Raw genomic sequence first — 24,202 nt, 5'->3', positions numbered from 1 at the left:
TACGTAGGATGTGGGGCGAGCAATCGCGACAGGATTCGACCAAGGATGGATTTATCACCGATACCAAACTCCTACATAATCGAATCGAAGTTTTCGAATTCTTTGCGAAAAAAATAATAAACAAATACGTGAAGAAGTAGACAACTTAGAAAATGAAACTCGGCACAATTTTTACTTGCTCTTACGCTCACGTGCCTCAGCGCAGACGGTTGTTTGTATTTTAAACATCGATGTCTGATAGCTTGTCGTACAAGACTAAACCTGCGCGTGTCGAATGACTGACTCATTGTAATAATTAAACAGAGTCATCAGGTATTTTTCAAGACTGGAAATTTATAGGATACGTACGCCAATATTTTCACAGTATTATCATTATTCTACTAGTCAATAATTTGTGCAACGATTGTGAAATTGCTGCATTACCTGCAATTTAGAAAAGTTAGCAAAGGTTATAAACGCTCGTAGGAAACCTGTAAAAAATATTTACAATGCCGCAGCAGGATTGATAGCTTAATCGCATCAGTGACATAAACATTGTCCGCATAATCACTCAAAACGCGACTACTTTGTGATATCGATTGTACCTAAATATAGACCATACTGTTGTTCTCGTCTCATGTCAATTGAAAACAATGGTCAGGTATTTCAAGTCATCTTTTGGCACACGCTTATAATCTGTGTTCATTTATTTTTGTTTGGTTGTCAGGTGTTTTCCATTTTGTTCTTGTGATTCCAATGTGTCAGGCCAGTAATATGATCAGGGGTTCGGAACCGGTTTCCTGAGGTCTGCGTTGATACAGAAATACATGGGTGAAGAGGCAATTGAACTTTGTTACTCGCATTAAAATCTACTATAAACTGTCAGATTATAAAATACTGTTGATTGGATTTAATTGAGGTGTTTTTGTCATTTAATATATCATTGTCTTTATTAATCTTGCTAATTCTTTTTGATGTGTGTTGTCCACCGAAGTGAACAATTCTTGATATGTTCTTTGTTTTGGCACTGAATAACTTTGCTTTGGAGACTTTTCGGCTATTTTTTGAGACTGTGAATTTTCGCTGAATGCATTGTTTCAATAGGTTGCTGATGATATCGAATAGAAAATTTATGGCACATTCAAAATCTAACCGGAGCAACTTGACAGTCCTCTCAAAATGATGCAATTCGCGTGGTAATTGGGACAATACATGTATTCTTATTCTTGACATGGAACCTGTTATATTTTTATTTTTGCACAAAATTGTGACTACTTCAATTTGTCAGTTTTGCAAGCTGAGCAGGATTGTTTCTTTGTCCAGGTTTGGGCGTTCGATAAACATCTTTTTTGTGCAAATAAGGCAGTAAGTAAATGGATACGATGTCACCGATCCATATCAAAGGGTGTGTCTCCCAACGTTTATTTGCCAGATTGTTATTTATGTCTGGCTATCATTCTCGCTAGACAACCGCACGCGATTATGGACTACTTTATTTGTAAATGCTCACAGGCCAACTAACCGTATTCTCTGATAATATCAAACTTGTCTGAAATTTTACATTTTTCGAGGTTATGAATACATTATATTCGAGACGTGTTTTTTCTTTAAATCTATATCATTAGCACTATTTCTTAAATTTCAGCATATACATACATGGTTTTGCGGTATCTGTATAACATATCAAATTTGTTATCAAGGCAGATAATTCAAAATACCCGATTTTTGATATGAAAATTTATAGGTATTCCCTGAGATTTGCGCTTTCGTGTTTGCTTTATATATCGAAATGTAGCAGTATCATTCGCATTCTACGAACAAGTTTTATTCTCGTCATGCCAAATTAATCACACTAAGACGGTAACAAAAAATGTTAGAGTTACTGATATTAGTTCGCCAATGTCAGCCTATCAATTAGCTCAACTCCTTGAGTATCTTTAGTTTATTTTGGCACGAAAACACCACACAGCTGTAAAAGCAAGGTATATCTTGCTTTTGCCTATCTTTTCTTCTATTTGACAATAATGTAGAAAAACAGCGCGATAGCACAGGTGCATTATGGCAGTTGTCATTTTTGTGGTTTTCAAGCCATCATAATAATCTATTTACATTCTTCATTTTAACTCGCTAAAATTTTTCTCATTCATTTGAATGAAAAACACCTGATTAAAAAGGATCTCACATAATCATTAGCTCAATTTATTACCTAATAAGTTATTTATTATTTTTATTCAAAGTTTAACACCTATGCGATAGCAGACGACACTTGCACGTGGCTACTGTGACATCACACTAACAATATGAATAAATAATTAAAATATTTCCAATGGTTATTATTTCTCAAATGGCAATAACCATGATATATTATTTATGATTAAGACGTCTGGACAGTGGGCTTGAATGAGCTGTGGTTTTAGTGGTTCCTTGTTATTATCACCTTGACTTACGGGAGCAGTAGTTACGCGTCAAAACCTTTCTTTCGGCAATGCGTGTCTTGCGTAAAATCTTCCACGAGACTCGTTTTTCGAGTTCAGGAAAGGAGACGAGGCCTAAGTGGAGAAAGATGAAAGCAAGATCCAAGTAGTATTTGTTTGGGGAATATGATAAAACGATATGTTCTGCGTTTTAGTAAAATGGGAAATGTTAGCATATTCAGTAAATGTGTAGTTCAGTCCTTTCGCAATAAACACAAGATTAATGTTACCAATACTGTTGCCTATCATGGAAGTCGCTTGTTATCAGTTTATGATTCTTCCCAAGTTAGGTAATGAATTATATTCGTTTTATTTTTCTTGTGCATATTATATATGATAAAGACTCGGTGTCAGTTGCAGTGAATTTTGCTTGAGTTTAGTGGTTGTAAATTTTTGTGAACGATTTTGCAGAAAAACATATTAATTTCGAACTAAGTTTAAACCTGATTTAAAATAGCATTCCCACATAGTTCCTAAACTTCCTCTTTAAATAAAGACAACATTGGAAATCAATTGATATTCGTTTCCTTCCTGATTTAAGGCTTTCATATTGATCAATGCTAGTTTGATGATGTTTCATCTTTATTAATTTTCGATATGCAATATTGATTTGAAAGCGAAAGAGCAATTAAGCTTGAGATTTAGTATCGATCTCGTTAGTTCGGATTAAAGCATTCCAAGATTTATAGCCGTGTCTAAATCGCGTTCAGCGTACTTGGCGTTCAGATCGTTTTGTGTTACAGCACGATAATACAGTTGTGATATGGTTATCCAGTATTGTGATGGACATCATTTTATGCAATTGCAATTTTACGTTTACAATTTAGTTTCTTATACCAGGCTAGGATGCAGGAATATCGTTGAGGTATTTTGCTGTTTGGATGCTAAAAAAATTTTTCAAGGAATTTACCACATTTGGTTAATTTTTTCTGCCATCCATCCTTGTGAAAATTTTGAATAATACTCCTACACTTCCAGGTATTGTAAGGTTCAATCTGCTCATTTCATGCTGATTGTTTTTGAACTGACTCGTAAAATTTTCGTCTGAGAAATAAATGCTTATTCAGGCGTCGAATAACATCTCAGAAACCGCTTCCGCCGTGATAAAGAAACATTAATTATTCAAAAAGGGTTGCGTCACACCACTGCATTGGTACAGTTTATATATTAGGTGTGGACTTGTGTGGTTCCACATAGAATCAGAAGCTAGCGTAGGGGATAGCAATGGACATTTTAGTAGAATTATACCGCATAAACTGTGGAAAACTGTCAAAAGTGGAAATACTTATGAAACAATAACTTGCTTTAGACACATCACGGATAAAGTAAGTAACTAACATGTTGAGACATGCACATATAAAATTTTTGTCAAGGTACAGGCAATTGCGGCCATATATAGATTCTTGCGCAATGAACTTTCTGGTATATGACTCGCGCGTGATTTTATCAGGATTGTATTTCGACCCAAGATTTGCTTGATTGCTCTGAGGTTTACATGGTTCCCCCGTGTAATATACGTGTATTGATTTTATGTCTTCTGACTGGATTTCGCAAGGATTAATCAGTCAAAGTGGAGTTTGTGGTGAATACGTTGATTCCCAGTTGCTAGGAGGAAAGTAGTGTTGAAGTAAATCAAGTAGTTCTGGTTGTAGAACGACGTGTGGTCGATGTCGCAAGTTTAAGGTGTCGACTCTAACCCAGTATAGCCAATCCCTCGTTCAATATTGTTACGCCGCGTAACTAAGTACCTAAGTAATGCTGAACTGAAAATGTTTCTGCTAATTCAAACCTAGTATCTCCCTTACTCTAACGGTTAACCGATGGCTCGTTCGGGATGATTTGAAAAACTTACTCTTATCTAGTATCTCCCTTACTCTAACGGTTAACCGATGGCTCGTTCGGGATGATTTGAAAAACTTTTATAATGCGATTTATGCTGCATCGGAAACTTATATTACTTACGTTTCAATCAATCAATCAAATCGTTTTTTATTAGCCACAACAAAATTTAAGCAAAATTGAAAATATATATATACATATTACAGCCTTTGCCAGGAATGGACAGGATAAACACGAAATGACCATTCGGTCCAATTTATCATCCAATTTATTTCTACCCTTTTATTTCTCCAGCGCAATTTGTAGGGAGGTGATTCAGTTCTCTTGACATTTTAACATTCTATTGATTTTTATATGGCTTTTCCCGCATCTTGGTAATACTAATTAGGGTTTTGCGAGGCGCTGCTTGGTAATTAATCCCACCACAGCGATCCCAGGGTTTCAATAATTCAAGGATTTGAAATAAAATCCTAGTTTTTTTCGTCAACGCTGGTTTCTTGGGGGTTAATATTAATATTTAATGCATATGGATTAAAATCCAAAAAATCTGACTGTTAGAGACGTAATATATATGAGATTTAACATGACGAAAAACGTTAGAAGCTCTAAGGCTGCTCAAAAGTCATTGAGTAAGACTTGTATTTTTTCAGACGTACCATTAGTCGGAAAGTTCCAATGCTCTGCTGTTGAGTTTCACCGGCTTGTGGTTTGTCTTAGTCGTATTTTGTCGTTATCCTTCTCGGTTAACTTAAGAATGGCGAAAAATGGTAGCTATGGTCAGTTTATGTTGTTCATTCAATCCGCCATTATCAATTCTAGGCGATGGAAAACCGAACCCACATGGGAACTAGCAAATGATCTGATCACTGAGTTACATTTGAAAATAAAAGTCAGTTCTTTCATCACCCAAATCGTTTTTGAAGCGGAAGATTCATGCTGTCTTGTTAACGGAGTAAAGTCGATAATACCATTTGTAATTGCGACGTATCGAATTGCATTTGGTTTCCCTATTGCTATTGTACGATTCAGAACAGAGATTTTTTAGTCTTGTCTATCTTTAACGATGAACACAGTGGGCAAATAAGGATACCGAATCGGTAATATAGCCGGTATGCAAATAAGTCTATTAGACTTCAAGTATAATTCGACGCACTAGTGTTTTCGTCTGTTCTATGTCTGTCCAGATTATTGTGATGGACATGTAGCACTCGTTTAGTATTTGTATATCCTTATTCCTAACCTGCTATCCAAATGACAGCCCAATAGATTTTGTAGAGGAGGCAATTCAAATAACGGTTTTGCCTCATTTTCATCTCTATTCTCAAAGGATGACTACAATTGATATAATTGGTTTATTAGCCATGTAATGTCTCAAATATTGTGCTTGTCGTTATTTGGCGAGAAATCACATTAACCGGAACCCGTATCTTGTTTCATGGAAAAATGAAAGAATGTTCCCACACTCATTTGCATATTTAATCTCTTGCGACCGATTGAACGAAATACGTTTAGAAACCCGTTTACGTTCTTGTGGCGCTTTCTGTGGAGTTCCTCGTGCATATTATATTGGGTTAGAAGAGATTTTATATGTGGAGTTCGCAAACAATATCTATATAATATAACTGCAGTGGCGTTTTTGACGGAGATGATACAAAGGTAAAATTCATCGTGGAAAATGCAATATATTTGATGTTGACACTAGCTTATTAGCATTATTTATGTCTGTTGTAGTTGGAAGCAGTTCGGGTTTACAATTGCAGCACCAAACTCTTGATATCTTTTATAAGCTGAATATCACGTTATTCGAACCTTGCATTTACTACACTTTCGCATCCGGTTGCAATAACCAATGTTTTCTGTCTTCTGCACTTTATCTCCGTGTCTCCATGACGTCATAAACATAGGTCGTCTGCTGGTCGATCGATCTTCACTTCATTGCCAGAATTGTTTTTGTAACTAATTAAAAACGTCATTTTTATGTAATACACTATTGATTCCAAAATATTTTCGTAATGACATGGTATCGATACATAGGAGGAAGAATAATGTCAGAAATACCATTTCAGGTAAATGTCGCCAATGAATTAGTAGCATACGGCAATAAATAATACTGGAAATAGAGATTGAAATTCGAAAAGTTGTGGTATTTAACGACATTAGGGAGAACCTTTTTTAATGTTGAAGTTAGTAGGGCAGGCTATATCGAGGTATATTCAGCCGTAGTGTCTTTGCTTCTTTGTGTATGCATGTGTATAGAATAATCATGCATGACAAAGACCAAACAAATGTCAGATTTGTACAGGTGGAACTGACACCTATCATAGTAATAATTGGCGGCATTTCAAAGCCTAATTTGGCCATCAAATGTACATTGGAGCAATATCTTATTACAATAAATTCTGCCATAAAATATTCCCAATAAATGTCGCTTTTATTAGCTACCGTTTTTAAAGTTTGTCTTCGTATTTTTTATTTTACGTGGGTGTATTGACACGACAATATAATAACAGATTACGAAATTGTTTAGCCCTGATATAGTTAGTGCCGTCATCCGAGCACGTCCCGACAATAATTTTACGACGGCTTCAGACACAACGTCTAATGAAGCCTAGGTTGTCACCCTGTGAGGTATTCATGTATGTTTAAGTTGTTTTATTTGAGTTAATCATTATAAATTTGATGATTATTTGAAACGCCGCCTTCCCACGGAAGCTCCTCTATGTGAATTGTGTGCTGAGTAAACAGTAAAAAAATAATCAAGTTTACAGCAAGGACGATGAAATTGCCAATAGAAACTTATGAGAAATAGGAATACTTCATTTTTATCTTTTAGGTATTAGGTCTGGTTTTTATACGTACCGGGTGGGTTACCGTCCACCATGGCTCACATTTGGCAAAAAGTCTAAATACTGTATCTAATTTTCCAGTAAGTAACTCTATCTTATGGTAATTCTACGTTTCTTTTCATTGTGTAAATAAACTTTCCAATGTCTTTACATTTAAGGTGTGATGAACCTCGTGATTTATATATTACATTGTTACACTATGTTATATAGTCTAATAAGAATGCGGACGTTTCTTTTATATTATTTCTTCTCCTAAACTATACGCAGTAAGTGTAGTATAAGCAGTAGGTGTCTTAAGTTTAGTTTATGTCGAATATAAAAAACAATTAACTTAGAAAGTTAGTTGTGAAATTCCATAGTGAAGATGGTGTAAAAGTTTATTCATTTACCGTATAGAAATAGATTTTAATAAGATAGCCCACAATGATTGGTGAAACATTACTTCTCGTCCGTTTGCCATCCGAGAAATTTCACCATTCGCATTCGCTGTATTAGCATGCTATATACGCAAGTCTTTTTCGGAGGTTTATTTTTAAATGTAGCGTGTTCTTTGAATGTTTACCTTTGACGTCTCTACTTTCCTGAAAAGATATTTTCTTCGAATAAGAACGAGACATACTTATTTTTAATTGAAGGTGTTTTATGGCGTCATTAACGTCAGCTTCATAGAGGCCAATTAGGGTTGTTACATCACAAAACGGTGCGAACTATCAGCATTTATTCAAATAACAAAACGTATTTGTGTTATTCGGCGTCAGCGGTAGTTTATAGTTCACACGATAGCACGACGAATACAGTTAGCAGCTTCGAATATTTTTATCAGTCAATGGTCTACTATTATTATTCAAGTATAGATAGAATCAGCAAGATCTTATCCTCAGATTTAAATATTTTTCACGGCGGGTAAACCGACATCTGTCTGAATATTTTTAAATTCCAATTAGTGTTTTAGAATATTTCTCTGGAATTTATAATTTAATATTCGGTGAGTCTATAATGAAATCTTAGTTTATCGGACATCGCTGTGTTTTACACGGTTATTTTTGTCTCAGAAGGTTGCCCTTGTTTATCTTTAGTCTATTGTAACTATGTAAGGTAATTTTAGTTGATCACTTTCTCGTTGGAAAGCCATAGAATTTTACTCAACGTGAGTTGACTTTTCTTTTCGTGTTCTGCTGAAATATATTTATATTCTTCACTGTCAATCACGTCATAGGTGAGCCCGAAACCTTTCACTGACTCTTCATTATAGTATTGTACATCTGTCGAAATGCATAAGAAATAAATTAAGCCCGCGTGCACGACAAAAAATCGATATCAGGTTAATGCAGATGCAACGGGCTTTCGTAGAATCGATGTATGCACGTTGAAAGGGCTTGTAATTAACATTTGTACAATGTAAGGTGAAGACCTTGTATTGATGAGCAATATGGCATTTCGTGTTGTCAAGAATATTTTTTTCGCCATTGTCCTTTAAGGTCGGATGAATGTTGTTATTTTGTTATTTATGCTGAGTTGGCGTCAGTTGTACCGGATTGTCATCGCTGAAGGCTGCATTGTCTTATGCTTTAATATGCAGTGAGAATTGGGTATGAATATGATATAGTTTAAATTTATACTCGGCAATACTAGAAAATAGTTGACGGTTATCTAAAAATGTAAAAATGTAATTTTTGAAAAACTTTCCATGTATGCGGACAAGAAATTATGATAGTGTGGCTAGCAAAGATTTTGAGGAAAAAGATTTATGGCGTCGCCTAGGTAGAAAGCTACATATATTGTGCATATTTTAATCGTATATCACATACATTTACAATATATACTCCGCATTGACAGGCTCAAACAGGCAATTCTACATCTATAAAACGCAACATTTTTCAAGAAGAATGTTTTATTTCGAATGGCATAAAATGTCGCGTTCCATATTTGTCTCATTTTGTCGGTCAAAAATGTTGAACAGGAGAATTTTTTTTTATTTGCGTAAGCAGTAGTAAAGAGAATTGCGCGAATGTGACCTAAACGTGACGGCATTGTACCTCAGCGTGCTTCTGAGTATTGAGACAGAGTCAGTTATATTGAACAATAATATGGACAGGTTGTAGCGTGCTTTCCTATCAATAGGTAATATTTGGCCGTGGCCGTTAGACTACACCTTGAACTTCTCTACTCAATCGAAAAATACGTGTTTCGTTTTTTTAAACGTGGGGATTGGAAGTACTCGCTTCTGTCACGATGTGAATTATCAATAATTTTCTGAACTTTGTTCAATTTCAATGTTAACGACAGCATTGAGTTGCTATGATACCTAGCCTTACCTAAGTCTTTTTCTAGGGAGGCGAGTTGACGAATCTTTCACCGTAATCAGGGACGGTTGAAACTAATCAAATTTGTTGATTATTATTTTATAGTTGCGGGCATTGATGTAATTAGCGTCGTCTGCGACATTTCTACTTGCGAATGTATTAACAGTCTAATGATGAGTATTTTAGTGTTAAACAGTTTATCTCCTTTCGATTTCTATCGTTTGCAGTCTTCGATAGTTACGTCATAATTTCATATCGTCTGCCGTATTGTCGTTGTATTTAAGTGTCATCTTCTTTCTTAACAGGACTAATTCGTGGCTCTAGTTTATCCTACCGGTCTCGATTCACGTCTTGTACTGCAAGAGATCCAGCTTATGAATCGGACGAATTCGAATACGATTATAACGTAGATTCGAAAGCTTCGTATTCGAGAGTGAACCCATCGCTTCAACCGGACGACGAATTTGAGGATCAGAGATACAATACTGTTGTGACTACGGAATCTGTGAACAATTCAGGTAAAAATACTCAGTGAATTTAAGAAATAACCGAAAGTACTATTTGTATCAGAGAGACTTACTAATTTATGACTTGATCAATTAGACTTCAGACTGCATCAAAACTGTATGTAGGAGTCGCCAAATTTAATATGAAATTAACTTAGACATTTTTGTCTTCAAATTTCTACAAATGCAGACTCTACATGTAATATAAATGCAAATTGAAAAATAAACACCATCCGCTGGCTACATTTCTCTCTAAATTATGTAAATTTTAAGCGGAAAATCGTTCGAAAAATAAATCCTGATGAATAAGCTGTACAACCTTGTTTGTTATGGTTATTTTAAATAGTATTTTTTATTGTTTACAGGTTTTTCCCGACCTCAGACAGAATTGGCGGAGTCGGGTGTTCGTGACAATTATATGGCGCAAGACCGCAACGTTCTTGTGGTAAAGAAACCTGCGCAGCTGATTGGTGAACCTGGTGAGAAACGACGAAAAGAAGATTTGCTGTTACTACGCAACACTGTGACATCACAAGGAGGGTTCATTAACCACGCCCACTCACGTGACTCTTCGTACGACAACAATAATAATAACAATAACACGGGAGAGAACGACAGCTCCAAACCGCCTAGACCAGGGTATGTTTTAAATTAATAAAGATATGGCGACCTTCGAAAATTCCTGTATATTAGTTACCGGTAATTGTTGACAAACAAGCATTTGATTTATGCAAGATTAAATTGTTAATATTTAACGCTTATCATATTTAAATAGTGACTTTATTTCGACATTACTGAAAATTCAAAACTATAATATTTGCATATATGGAAATATACAGAGTCCATGTCTCAGGAACAAATAATTATTAGGCTACACCTACACCTGTCCAATATTGCCGATTAGACGAGAGACTGTGATTCGCATTACTGCTTTATCTTTAACAATAATAAATATGAAAATATTTCTACAAAAATCTCCTGCATAACAATAAATTTCTTATCTCCAGCACCAGTTCTCTTCCACTGTCCACAATGACTTCAGCTCCAACAATACCTTCTCCTATGTCAGATGGGTTGCCAGATTTCAGCACCATTGTTGACACTGTGACTGCTGTGAGAAGTAAAAGTTCTCCACATGGTAAGATAAGATTAGTACGATAGAATTTACACATTTATTAGGGGGGGAGAGAAAACTGATAAGAAAGCTTAATCATATGGTGTACAGCCTCTTGTCGGGTGTGGGATTAGTTGTCAGTTTTTTGTTTTCGGAAGCATGGACTGGAATTAAGGTCATTAGAATGTGATAAGACTCTACTTGCTGGAATAAACATAAGAGAACCAATGAAATCACTGTTTATTGTAACTTACATTTCCGAACATTTCCATCCAAACATATATATACATATTGGTTTTTATGTGCTAATTAGGGTATTGAACATTATCAGATTTAGATTATATTCAATATTAGGCGCTTCAGAAGTGTATGGACCAATATGTTACATTATGTAAAGAACCGATATCTGAGGAAATGGTGAAATTACTAAACTGAGGAATGGGGTATGTAAGAAAATGGTACTAGCAGCTTGCTAATACTAATAACTAATGGACTGAACCACACTCATGACACGACAAAAAATAAAATATATGAGGGCAAGGGTATTTTCCCAGGTACACATACTACGGGAGTACCCAATACCTTATATTTGAAACAACAGTACAGAATATTAGATCAATGGCCTTCCCTGCTCATAAACACTATATATTTCTTCTACATTCAGGAAGTACAAGTGGAGTGTCATCATCTTCTTCCTCTCATTCTTCAACTTTGCCGAAGCAAGATCCATTGTCAACTCTCAATGAGAATGATGAATGGGCACAGGTGAGAACTAATTAGACGGAAGACAACTTATTAAGGTCTTAGCAGTTAACCGTCAGATACAAAAACAAGTCTAGTCAAAAGCGTTACATGGGGATCAGAAAGTGACATTTTTTCTATAAGCTCAAAGTCAAACATAAAATCGCCATTTTTCTATGAGCTGTTTGTCACGCCTTCTCTTAGAACAAGGCTTCATTCAAGCAACCAGTGACACCCAAAGAACGACGACCAGTAATCATTCCAATTTGCCAAAGTGTACTTAATTTATATTCATACCCTGATTAAAGTTGAAGTTGTGGTCAACTTGCTACTGTGTATAATCGCTGAATTTTCTAGTTAAAAATTTGATTATATTAGTTCATAATATGCTCTACACAAAACTACTACTCAGATAACTTACTGTCATATTATTCCAGATTGCAAATATGATGAAATCAGTTGGCAACACGTTGAATAAAGGTCCAGTTTATGCCCAAGAATTTGAGGAAACATTTTGGAGAATTATGACAGGTGTGTAGCATTGTATACTTTCAATAATTTGGTATAATTGTGGACCCGACCTTTTTTCGTGTATGTGTACAATGATTTGTCTAACATTAAAATATACAGTACATATAATTTTACTTGAAATAATTTTTTTTTACAACAAATTATATTTCGATCAATCTGAAACTACTCAAGGTTTTTACAAATAATTCACCACATTAAGACAAATAGAATATTGCTGGCAATATAAATTTCACACCTTTCATTTGAATTCGACTTTGTACAAGGCCACTAATACATAATGAGCTGATGAGTCATGAATCTTTTGGGTTTGACATCGCATCCCCAATTAAGGGGGGAAGGCCTTTATATTTTGAGCCTTATATTTTTTTCTAAGGGCTGAAAATCATTCCAGTATGGCATTGCTGCCCTCTTCATTACACCCAAGTGATGCGCAAGGGGCTTGAACCCAAGGTATCCAACCTGCAATATCCACATAATTAGTCCCTGATATGCCACATACTGATAAAAGCAATACTAATATATACTGCCATCATTATTTTCTCATTATCTTGACAACCCTTATCACCTTTGATAAGAACCTGTCTACATACCAGATGTGAAGACAAACAAATTGTGACTGAGTATATTTACTTTACATACAATATAACCATGTACTGACAAGCCTTCCACCTGCTAGAGATAGATATGGCTAACACAGACAGTCCCCGAACTCATAATAGAACTAAAATAAGAAAAATAAAGAATAAAATTATGGCCTAACCCTAACCTGGTACACATACTACGGGAGTACCAAAATTTCAATGGTTTAAAGAAAATTAGTTAGCGTATATCACTCCTGATCCGAAGGTGGCACAACAATGTTGTGCGGCACTTCTCATGATTTCTTCAGTCTGAAATAGAGAGAAAGATAATGGCATTTTAGACATACAATTCATTTGACAATATTAAACACTTTTCACATATTTGAACTGGTATTTTTCTATCACAAACAAGTTTATCTTTTAAAAGTGTTTAAAACAAAATTTAATGAAAGAACATGTCTCGTCATCATAGGTACTTCACAGTTAAAAGCCTAAAACACTCATGTATATTTGTTAAAAAGATTTGAACAAATCCACTAAAGCTGAGCAAACACTGAACATATGACAGCTATGGGATTAGTGGTTGTGTACATAACAACACAGTGAAGTGAGTGAACTGAACCTGGTCTAATCAACATACCTAGTGGTATTTAAGTTACAAAATACAAATCATAAAACAGACGAATCTAGTTGGATTTAAAACTGGAAGATTACTGCGCCCATATTAGGGATCTTTATCTGGGTTGTGTGAAATTGTACAAAAGGATATGCCACGATACAGTATGCCAGCATGTCTTATTTAGTTCATTATTATGATGCTGCAAACCACAACCACTGTAACTACATGGGGTTTTAAAAAAGTAACTATTGAAAAGCATCCGTTGTAAAATGTTTAAATGGCATTTCACCCCTAATTCATTACTCTTAAAAGGTGTCAGACGTTAAACATTTCATCTTAACTTCTGTTCATTCGCGTTACTTTTTTAACACCGTGTAGATAGTTTTTAATCACCTGTATAGGTCTGGTCATTTTTGTCTTTTTCGAGAAGTACTTTTAGGAAATGTCAATGAATCCTCACATTAACATTTTTGTGGTAATTTCTAGAATTTAAAAAGACTGATTTTGTGAATAAGCTTGAACTTGAGAGTGGCTGAAATTTCTGCTCTGATATTTTATCTGCTTTTAGACCTATGGATGAATACAAGAGTTGTCCAAACTAAATATCAAATGTTATATTTCAGGATCTGACCTCCCTCGTCGAGTTGCAACATGGCTGAGTGATCTCAATCTCTCTCAGTATGAAGAGGTATTATGTGGCAATGGATTCGACAACGTCAATTTTTTGGTGAGTAAAAGGTTCTTAATTTGGATAACCACATCTGTAGTTACCATAAATTTAGCTTACGGTAGTTTAAAAATTTAAATTGAATTGGGGATCAGAAAATGAGGTAGTGTATATCGACCGGTGTGCTGTGTGTGGTTTGCTCTAAGCAAGGAACTAGACAAGCTGTAACTCATTAAAGGGACTTCCAATGTCCCATGGGACATAGAATGCACAGAGCTGTCATCTACTTTGTTCAGGGTATCACCGATTCCCGAATTCGTTGAGATCCCATTTAGCATGCAATCATTATGAGTTCTTGAAACTGATATCTAGAAGATAGCCCGAGCTCTCTATGTGATTGTGCCATTTTATCGCCTTCCCTTTTCAAAATAAGGTCACATTGGACTGTTATCCATGAAGGGCCTACGGTTGCCATATCATTTAACATCTTATTATCTTTACTCTACCTCAATTAATTAATTAAGTAATTGAAATAAAATAATCTTATCTTAACTTTTGTCTTTCATTCCAGGCATCTGACATCCTAGAAGAACAAGATTTGATTGACATGAACATTCAGAACGAGTCGCATCGTCGTCGCATGCTTGATTCAGCAAAAAATCTTCCAAAAATCAGGCCTTTGCCGCAATTATTAAACGGGGAGTTAAGTGTAAACGACAATCGACCGGTGCCATCTTGTGTTAGTGAATGGTTACTCTCGATAGCGCTCGGGGATCTGGAACAAATCTTCGATACAATGGGATTCAATACGCTCGATAAAATCCTAAAAATGAAGGAAACTGAAATTGCAGGGGTGAGTAAAGAAACCATAAACATTTTCAATTTGCTTTAAACATGGTCTCTCTCCTATCATAAAGAAGCGAGTTTGTATCTTTGAGAAATTTTCTGGTGCAGGCCACACTGGCATACAAACATCTAAATATGGGTATCCCTGTGGTACATATTTTAGTAGATAGCTTCTCATCTTTATTGATTATGTTTAAACTGATATTGCCGAGCTTTCGTGCCACCTTTAGACCTCGAAAATAGACACTCAAGAGTAAACTTGCATCTCGCATAAATATTAAACTGTATATCTAAAAAGTGATCGGAAGGCATTAAAATTCAATTTCATTTTCTAACTCGTTCAGTATAAACATGAATTTCTTTTTCAGATGGTCCGCCTGCGTGGTCACAGGAAACGTATCCGAGCATCACTCGGACTCAACATTCCGAAATCAAAACCGAGATCCGCATCACTGACCAGTGGAAGAACAAATAATAAGGTTTGCAAGATTTCTGTATTTCTAATAGAAAGAAATTTTAAAAAAATTGGTAAACAAACGTTAAAAACTTCTCAAAATTAAATCTATAATGCGGATTACCATGGTCACTGTTTTGAAATTGCCATATTTTGCAATCAATAGAAATTTCAAAATATTTGCATCTAGTATTCCACAAATTTATGTTGATTAAACGAAATTCAAAATTTATTCAATTCAAAAAAGATCCATTTTATATATAATTTAAATATTCAAAAGTTCAAAACCTTTTTCCATTATGAATAAAAAAAATAGGTCATATATTAACGCTTTTACTGTAAAATAAATTCATTTAAATTATTCATAAACAAAATTAATAACAACAGACTTCCAGATTTCAAACTATTCTGATATGTAAATCAATACCAACAAAATTAGTTCATTTTGAGCCCTGCATAATCCACTTCCTGTAAAAATATCATTTTATTATTAGACTTTACACGAAGGCTAGGCCGTTACCAGAGGTTGAGGCATCCAGTTAGTCTGCAGTCTATGAATAAGAAATTCACAGGTTTATGACTAGGCAATGGCTAATTTGAGTCGAGAAAAATTGATGCCATTTTTTCAAAGCATCAATTTACTCTGTAGTTTCATATCACAGGAATTTATTTTTAGAGTATTTGGCGATATGATAAATGTAGTTTCATGTTCTAGGATTGTTTTTATTAAATATAAGCTAATAACCTGTTGATTAAGAATAGTTAGTTGCAGTTGATTTCTTTATGTATTTCCATTTTATTATTTTTATTTTAAGGAGTTGGTTTGAAAATATACTGTAGTTTGGAATTCTAGAAATTTTATGCCACTAAGTATTGTAGATTGTTAATTGTTTTATTGATTTGCTCAACTAGGAAGGAATCAAATTGTACAGTTAGCCAATATATTGAATGTCTATTCAGACAAACTTCTTGTCTCGATGAAATTTGTCTATATCGACATTTAAAAGTTGGCAGAAATTCTTTAAAATTGCAAAGGAACTTTATCGATACCATATATTGTTTTGGCCCTCACAGATGTATTAAATGAAGTAAAAATACTTTGAAAACAATTACTGATTAAAAACAACAAACCTGGTTAAGATATATTGAGAACTAACTTTGTGACACAAAATTGAAAATTGTAAAGGTACTTTATGGACACCCTGTATATCGTTTGATTTTTACCAGTTGTGCGTGAATTTCTATGAATAAGCATAGTAAAAACCCCTCGTAATTGTAGTTGTGTTTCATACATAACTCAGATTTTAAAATTAATCATACATCAAGTATGAATTATATATGGTCCGTACATAAATGTTGCAATTTATATCCCATACTTGATTGAATTGATTGATTGAATTGAAGAAGAAGAATCAAGTATGAATTATATATGGTCCGTACATAAATGTTGCAATTTATATCCCATACTTGACTGAAATACCTGAATATTTCCAAACTGTGGTGTTTATACGGAATTAGTAATTTCCTTGGGCAGAATATAAAGCGTTGAAGTGTGAGAATTAACACCATTGGTGTAGGAAATGACTTAAAGAGCTAATAATAATGTCACTTCCTGTCTAATGAGCTGCTGTCGAGAGGTCGATTCAACTCGGTAGTCATATTGTCGTTGTGGGTATGGTTATAGTATTTGAGCAGTAAGGTTTTAGAAGGAGGTAAATACATATAGGAAAGTATTATTGTAAAATTTGGGAGGAGACCACTTTATCTCAGAAGGAGCTAGAATAAACACCCATATGAATGTACAGCAGGAATGTTCAAAAGATTGGCTTGCTCAGTGCTAGTTATATTCAGACCCAAAGACTTTCAGTTTAATTTCCAATAAGGTCAGGGTTCAAAATAATAATTAAGTCAAATCATCGGGTGTGCCACTTTGCTGCATACTTACATGAGTTTGACTAACGCCAGCATGCTACTGGGCAAGCATATTGTATAACGAAATTCTGTAAGTTCATGCATCGTAGAACAAAACAACTGGCTAACTAATCCCATGGACTAGTAACTGGACGAGAGGCCGTGGTTCACCATATAATTAAGTCTTATCTTCTTTTCTCCCCCTCAGGATGGAAATGTAAAGCCTATTCTTATAGTTGTGTTGGTGGGTGGCAAGGCACTTAGAATAATGTAAAACGGCCTTCTCCTTAACTCCATTTATTACTAAAACCTATTTCCTGCTAATTTCTATTTTTTTTTTATATTCCAGGCGAAACCAAGTCCTCCTCTCTCTCGGAGCCCTCTGCTTGACACAGTGAATTTCTTCAAGGATTATTCGCAAACAACCGCATCTAAAGTTACCACAAATACTAGCTTAAATTTATACGGAACTGCAAGCAGTAGCAGTAGTGCTTTGACAAACTATAGTTCGTTATCCGACCAAGTCGTTCCCATTGCAATTTCAGAAGAACCAGAAACCGACGATTTCGCAAACAAACGTGGCCGAAAAAGCGGTTCGACAACGCAATACACTCGTAGCCAATCTGCGAGTACCGAACCACTCCACAGGAGGCAGTCAAGAGAGCAAAACAAGGACTATAATCGGTTTCCGTCACAACCTGGTAGTTCTCTAAACTCCCGAAATCACAAAATTGAAAAATCTTCGTCTCAAACAGACTTTCTCGATACTAACTCAACGAACATTTCTCAAGAAGACGATTTATTATCGTTAGCTATTTCGAGACTTACTGACGGATCGGTGAAGAAATCTGTTGGACTTACGAACCAGGAAAATAAAGAAAACATCAATATGGTAATTTACTTTATATGTAAATTTGATTCAGTGAGATCATATCAGAAACTGATAAAGTATTCAAATATTATCAAAATTAATTAATCTTTTTCGCGGAGCCTTTATTACTGTAAGGCTAAGCGATAGCTGCATTCTATTCTCACATTTCCTGCAGTGCTCTTGTTGTCACCAACGTATTTCGTTGCTGCAGGCTTCAATAGCGCTTGCTTACAACATATTGTGATGTGATAATCCATAATTGTGGGTGCTTGACACCTCCCAGCCACTTGCTTTGTAGAATTTTAAGCAGTTCAGTAGCCTATTTTGCTACTCTTCAAAAACTTTTTTGTGTGGCTCATCTAGATGTCTGTAGTTGGGTTTATGGCCCCCGACAAAAAATGCCACACAACCATTCTCTAACCACGATTATTCTAAATATTAAGTCTTTCATCCAGAGCACATCAGATTCAACAGAGATACGAGTACCAGATGCGAGAAGGGCTTCCTATCTATCAAGTAACGGAGATCTTGTCCTACGACCTCCCAATGAAACTACAGAGGAAGAAGTCACTGTTAGTTCCTGGTGCCACGACCCCAACGTACTTATCAAAAGCTGTTGCAATTATCAGGCCTATGTATGTATTGTTGTAATGAATGATTGAATGTTTATTTCATTTTTTGTATCGAAATGTATTGTACTATTTTAAATTTATTTTTTTTAAATTTCCATCAGTTATTTTGAAAACATCCATAATGTAGTATTTTTCCCAATCTAGCTGTGACTAATTTCATTTGTAAAACCATGTACTTACTGTGCAATTTTGAGTCGATATGACCCCCTATCTTCCTGATGAGTTATAGATGAAACCTATTTCTTATTGTGTGTGACAACTCGGCAAACTGACTAAGTCAGTGGTCGGCAACCACCGGGCCGCGGCCCATTGCCGGTCCGCGGGAAGATTGCTACCGGTCCGCAGAAAGGTGACACAAAAAACGTACAATGCCCTAATAGCATCGTTACCAGTATGTAAAGTCAGGTTTTCAAAATTGACAACTACAAAAAAGAAATATTTAAGTGGACGAACGTAGGAAACACGTTATACCTTTGTTTTTGAATGTATTGTCAACATAACTTTTTTCTAGCGCATATAATTTATTAAATTACATCAGTTCGTCTCCGCCAAAATTTTGGTCAGGCTTCACCGGTCTGTCACTGAAAAAAGGTTGCCGACTACTGGACTAAGTGATAGATTCTGTGTTTTCAGTAATTTATGTGCCTACATCTTTCAATTATTCAAATTCGATTAGAAAATCATCGGATATACAAAAATGCCCAGTTGCCTTTTATAGTGCAATGCTTTCATTAGTACTCCTTTCACTTCTAGATGACCTTGATTTGAGGAAAATGGTTGAAAAAATACATCCAACTATAGGAGTTATAATATTCTATATCCATTTCTTCATACAGTATCTCGGATCCATGCTTGTTCAAGAAGTCAAAGGAGTTGAATCCACAGTTGAAGCTTGCAATAAGATGAAGAAATCGACAGATTCCATGAAGAAGATTCCAACGATCACTCTATCAATCAGCTATAAAGGAGTCAAGTTTATCGATTCCAAGTCCAAAGTAAGATGATCTTCACAGTGTTTTTTTAAACATGCTATCTCTCGTTAAATGTATTTACTGGTGCATAAAGCACTGCCATAGAAGTACAAGTAACTCAATGAACCAGAGTCACTATTGTGGCCCGCGAACATGCAAAAATAATTTTGTGGCCCGCGAAACCCACAACGTTGGACCACCCTGATGTACAGTTTCTCCCAATCTAGCTGTGACGCATGTTTTACTATGCAATTTTGACATATCGACGCATGAAATCCAAATTGGGCTAAGTCCATTTTTCTAGTTTTGAGAAAAACGCAAAAAACGTTTTTTATTTGTTTCTTTTTTTTATTTTTCTAATACCTTACATCGAGGATGTCTAGTTTTTATGGTCCACCAAAGTTACAATGAAGGCCATATTTAGATGGTATAAAAAAAATTGTGCTCCGCCCCATTTTTTTTTGGACTTAACCCTTTTTGACTCTCAATTTTCTGGACCAGAAACAATTTTATTGGACTTAGAGCCCCTTTGTTATGTTATTATAGAGGCTGGTATGGACTTAGCACTTTGTATTATATTTTTTGAGAGGAGCTATGTCCAAAAAACGGATTTAGCCCCAACTTACAATGCAATTATCCAGAGCTAAGTCCACTATAGTAGACACAGCTCTGTTTAGTTCTCAAATGCCCTAAAAAAAGCAGGGTTATGTCTATAGCTGTCTTGAGATCTAGAGCACCTAGAGATAAGGCAAATAGACCAAAATGTAGAGCTAAGTCCAGGAAAATCAGCAATTGAAAAATGTCATTTTTTGGAAAAGTGGACTTAGCACTGTCTGGTTTTGAGGTGTCGATATAAGTTGATATGACCTCCTATCTTCCTGATGAGTTATAGATCAAACCTGTTTCTTATTGTGTGTGACAATAACTTTCCAATCTCCCTCTTTGAAATGTAAAAACAAACATTTTATCAGGTCACACGTAGCAATTTTGCATAGCTCGAAATACTTTCTATAATCTGAAGACTCTTTGAAAACCTTTGGTCCAACTTGGTAATTAAAAATTTCAGAATCCCCTTTCATTACTTTTCGATTTTAATCGGTAAGTATGTTGATAGGTATTTGTCTGTCTGTCTGTATGTATGTTAGATGCACACGATATCTCACGAAAGCGAGATTGAATCTGCTCCAAATTTTGCATGTGCATTCATCTTATCTCAGACCAGAAGCCTATTGATTTTGGGCGAATTATGTCGTATAATTAGCGAGTTATCAATCAATTATTGATATAGTGATCTAGATTTTTGTAAAGCGAGAGTATTTTGAGACCCGCTGAGTGTGTGCGCGCGATGCGCAGTGCGCAAGTTACAAGAGCGGATGAATCGAAACTGCAGTTTCTGTTTTGGGGGATCCCCTAACTATCGATCGATAAGTCTTCGGTTTCCAACCGATATTCTCTGTTTTGAAAGTTCCTTGCTATGCCCCTGCTAGGCACATCCGTGATAAACCGTAACTATGGACAGATATGAGTCTCATTACTTCTGAACGAGTGTTCATAACTTTGCTTAAAGATGAATCACCTTTACCCCTGATTAGGGAGGGGCTCATTACTTTGCTCAAAGATTGATCTAACTTCTGAGCGAGTGCGCATAACTTTCCTCAAAGATGAGTCTTCTTTACTTTTGAGTAAGCACCCGTAAATTCGCTCGGAAATGAGGAGCGCATAACTTTGCTTGGAGATGAATCTCCTTTAATCCTGAAGTAGTGCCCATTTCTTTGCTCAGAAATGAATTGCCTTTATCCCTGACTTCTGACTGAGTGCCTGTTACTTTGCTCTGAGATGAGGTTTTTTTACTTCTAACTGAGTGCCTGTAACTATGGTGTTTCATTGCTCGTAACTTCTCTCTCTCAGTTTTATGTTTGTCCGCCATTTTTATTGAGATTGTTTTTTATCCACAGCATGAAATTGCCGAACACGAGATCCACAACATATCGTTCGCTTCACAAGATGCAGATGACCTTTCAACTCTAGCGTATATAACCAGGGATGCCAGGACTGGGAACCATTATTGCCACGTATTCAGGGTTACAACACTGGTAAGCATGTTCATTGATACAAATAGACCTGTTATTTTGGCGCTCCAGAAGTGTGTGTACCAATATGGAGGTAACTAATTTTGTTCGCCTACTTTACATCAAGTTGTGTAAAGGGACTGAAACCTATGGACAGGAGGTTTATTTACTTGACTAACTTGGACAGTCCCCGAACTCGTAATAGAACTAAAATAAGGAATAAAAATATGGCCTAATTCTAACCTGGTACACACACTATAAGAGTACCGTTTTTTTATGTTACTGGTCTGTCATGACTTTTATTTCACAGTGTGTGGGAGTGGACTTTGGACCAAGGTTTTATCCTGCCAGCAGGGGCATACCAAGGGGGGAGGGGGGTTGTGAGTCGTAACCCCCCTTTTGAAATGTAAAAAAGGCATTTTTCCGTATCATACAGTTGAGGTTGCGTGAAACTAACTATCTTTCCTTGCTCTCTATGCCTTTGCGCAGGTGTATGCGTATTATAAGCGTATTATATGCGTATAAGGAGCAAGTAGCAAGAGTGTAAATGACTATTCTATTCAATTCAAAAGTCTTGCTGCACACGAACACAAATATATTTCTGTAACGTTTCGTCTGACCGAGGTCAGACTTCTTCAGACAAGCATTTTACAACTATAACAAGAAACGCAATTGCATGCACATAAATATTGGCATACTTCGGGAGCACCCAGTTGCTAATAGCCTTGCTCAAATTGATTTTATCTGAGAACAAAATATAAGTCATCGAACTATGGATTTGCTGTGTCTTGTATGAAAACATATTATTTCTTGTTTCAGGATGTTGCGTATGAAATCATTCTCACACTTGGCCAAGCATTTGAAGTTGCTTATCAGTTAATATTAAAGGAAAAATCAATGCAAGAGGAAGAAGGGTCATAACCTTACAAAGGTGAAAGTTCACAGTGATGACTTCCTACTTCATGCCGATATAGGCTGAGTGGAGTTAAATACCCAAGGTATATCCTGATTTCTTCAAACAAAAATTTAACCTTGGGAATGTTGTCAATGACCTTGAAATGAATGCATAACTCAGTTTTGTTAAGTTATGGTCCTTCATTGTGACTCAGAATACTGGCTTTGGTCAGGGTACTACAGCATCAAGCAAAAATCTCGGACCTTTGCGGCAATTAAGAGGAATCCCTGACACCTGACCTTTTTATTTTCTGCAATGTTACTGTGTTTGTGCGCAAAATAACCAACATTATTATCAGTTGTTTTCCGCTGAGATACAACTGCTGGTTTAATAATTTTTTTGAGAAGTGGTGTCATATCTATTTATTTTTGAAAAGTACTCGTTATCTCGCTATGATAAAGCTTTGTAAAATTGTCATATTTTGGGGAATTGTTTTATCATTTCTGAGCTAATCTCGTGCAACGAAGCGCAGGGTGCGGAGGCAATGCTTTCTTAACCATTGTTTTGACAAAGTATTATGACATGTATGTATTATGAATTCACACCCTGTCTTACTTATCGGTGGATTGTCCGCACTTACTCTTGCAAATGGTTGATAAAAAGATATGGCTCTAAAGGATTCTTGATGTAATATAGTGCTGTTGTTTTCATTCCTTGTTCTGTCATAATGTATGAATTATTTCATCATAATGAATGTTTTATTTCAACCGTTCCTGAATTGTTTTAACTTGTTTGTTTAATTTATGGGGAAATGACCATTTCTCTTATTTTTGTTGCAGTTTTTCTTCGCCATGACCTGGCTTTTTATGTGTTTTTATTCCAATCATGTATTTTTATTTTGTTCGTACTTCTTGTCCTTTCTTTCTTTTTTCATTTATGGAATATATCAGTGATATTGCGATAAATGTTGTCTGAGATATAGGATTCACATATTCATCCTGGGAGGGAAGAAAACCAGTATGGCGGCTTTATCATATGGCGAACGAACCACGGCTTCTCGTTTGCCAGTCCATGTCGGATATGAAATTAGTTATTTGTTTTCGAAGGTATGAACGTGATGGTGGAGGTAGACGCAACCGACCAGCGGTTACGTGTACCACCCTATGGAAGCCAGGAGTCCAGCAATGCTTTCGCACATAACCATAATATTATTATCATGAGGTGGTAACTTCTTAGTGCGCTGAGGTCCCAGAGAGTATTATTTGGGTGATGTACCAGAGTATAGGGGACACCCCTCTGATCAAGAGCACGTGCACTCACTCAGAATTACAGAAGACTTGTCTCTGAGCAAAG

The 24,202-nt window shown here is 35.8% G+C and overlaps 1 protein-coding gene across 4 annotated transcripts in view; it reads left to right on the top strand.

The window, feature by feature from the left end:
- The window catches only part of LOC120334115 (uncharacterized), an 87,660-nt gene extending 63,846 nt beyond the window's left edge, over window positions 1-23,814 (top strand). For all 4 annotated transcript variants that reach the window (XM_078109574.1, XM_078109575.1, XM_039401567.2 and 1 more), the window contains 13 exons: window positions 9,747-9,959; window positions 10,313-10,586; window positions 10,955-11,085; window positions 11,726-11,826; window positions 12,240-12,333; window positions 14,157-14,260; window positions 14,772-15,053; window positions 15,415-15,525; window positions 17,761-18,303; window positions 18,738-18,917; window positions 19,751-19,909; window positions 21,841-21,978; window positions 22,774-23,814. In XM_078109574.1, coding sequence (XP_077965700.1) covers window positions 9,747-9,959; window positions 10,313-10,586; window positions 10,955-11,085; window positions 11,726-11,826; window positions 12,240-12,333; window positions 14,157-14,260; window positions 14,772-15,053; window positions 15,415-15,525; window positions 17,761-18,303; window positions 18,738-18,917; window positions 19,751-19,909; window positions 21,841-21,978; window positions 22,774-22,875 — 2,432 coding nt within the window. In that variant the 3' untranslated portion in view covers window positions 22,876-23,814. The remainder of the gene's footprint in view (window positions 1-9,746; window positions 9,960-10,312; window positions 10,587-10,954; window positions 11,086-11,725; window positions 11,827-12,239; window positions 12,334-14,156; window positions 14,261-14,771; window positions 15,054-15,414; window positions 15,526-17,760; window positions 18,304-18,737; window positions 18,918-19,750; window positions 19,910-21,840; window positions 21,979-22,773) is intronic.
- Window positions 23,815-24,202: the final 388 nt, after the last annotated feature.

The sequence above is a fragment of the Styela clava genome, chromosome 15 (assembly GCF_964204865.1).
Source record: "Styela clava chromosome 15, kaStyClav1.hap1.2, whole genome shotgun sequence".
Taxonomy (NCBI): domain Eukaryota; kingdom Metazoa; phylum Chordata; class Ascidiacea; order Stolidobranchia; family Styelidae; genus Styela; species Styela clava.
The sequence above is the reverse complement of the archived record's forward strand: the minus strand, read 5'-3'. Positions and strand labels throughout refer to the sequence as shown.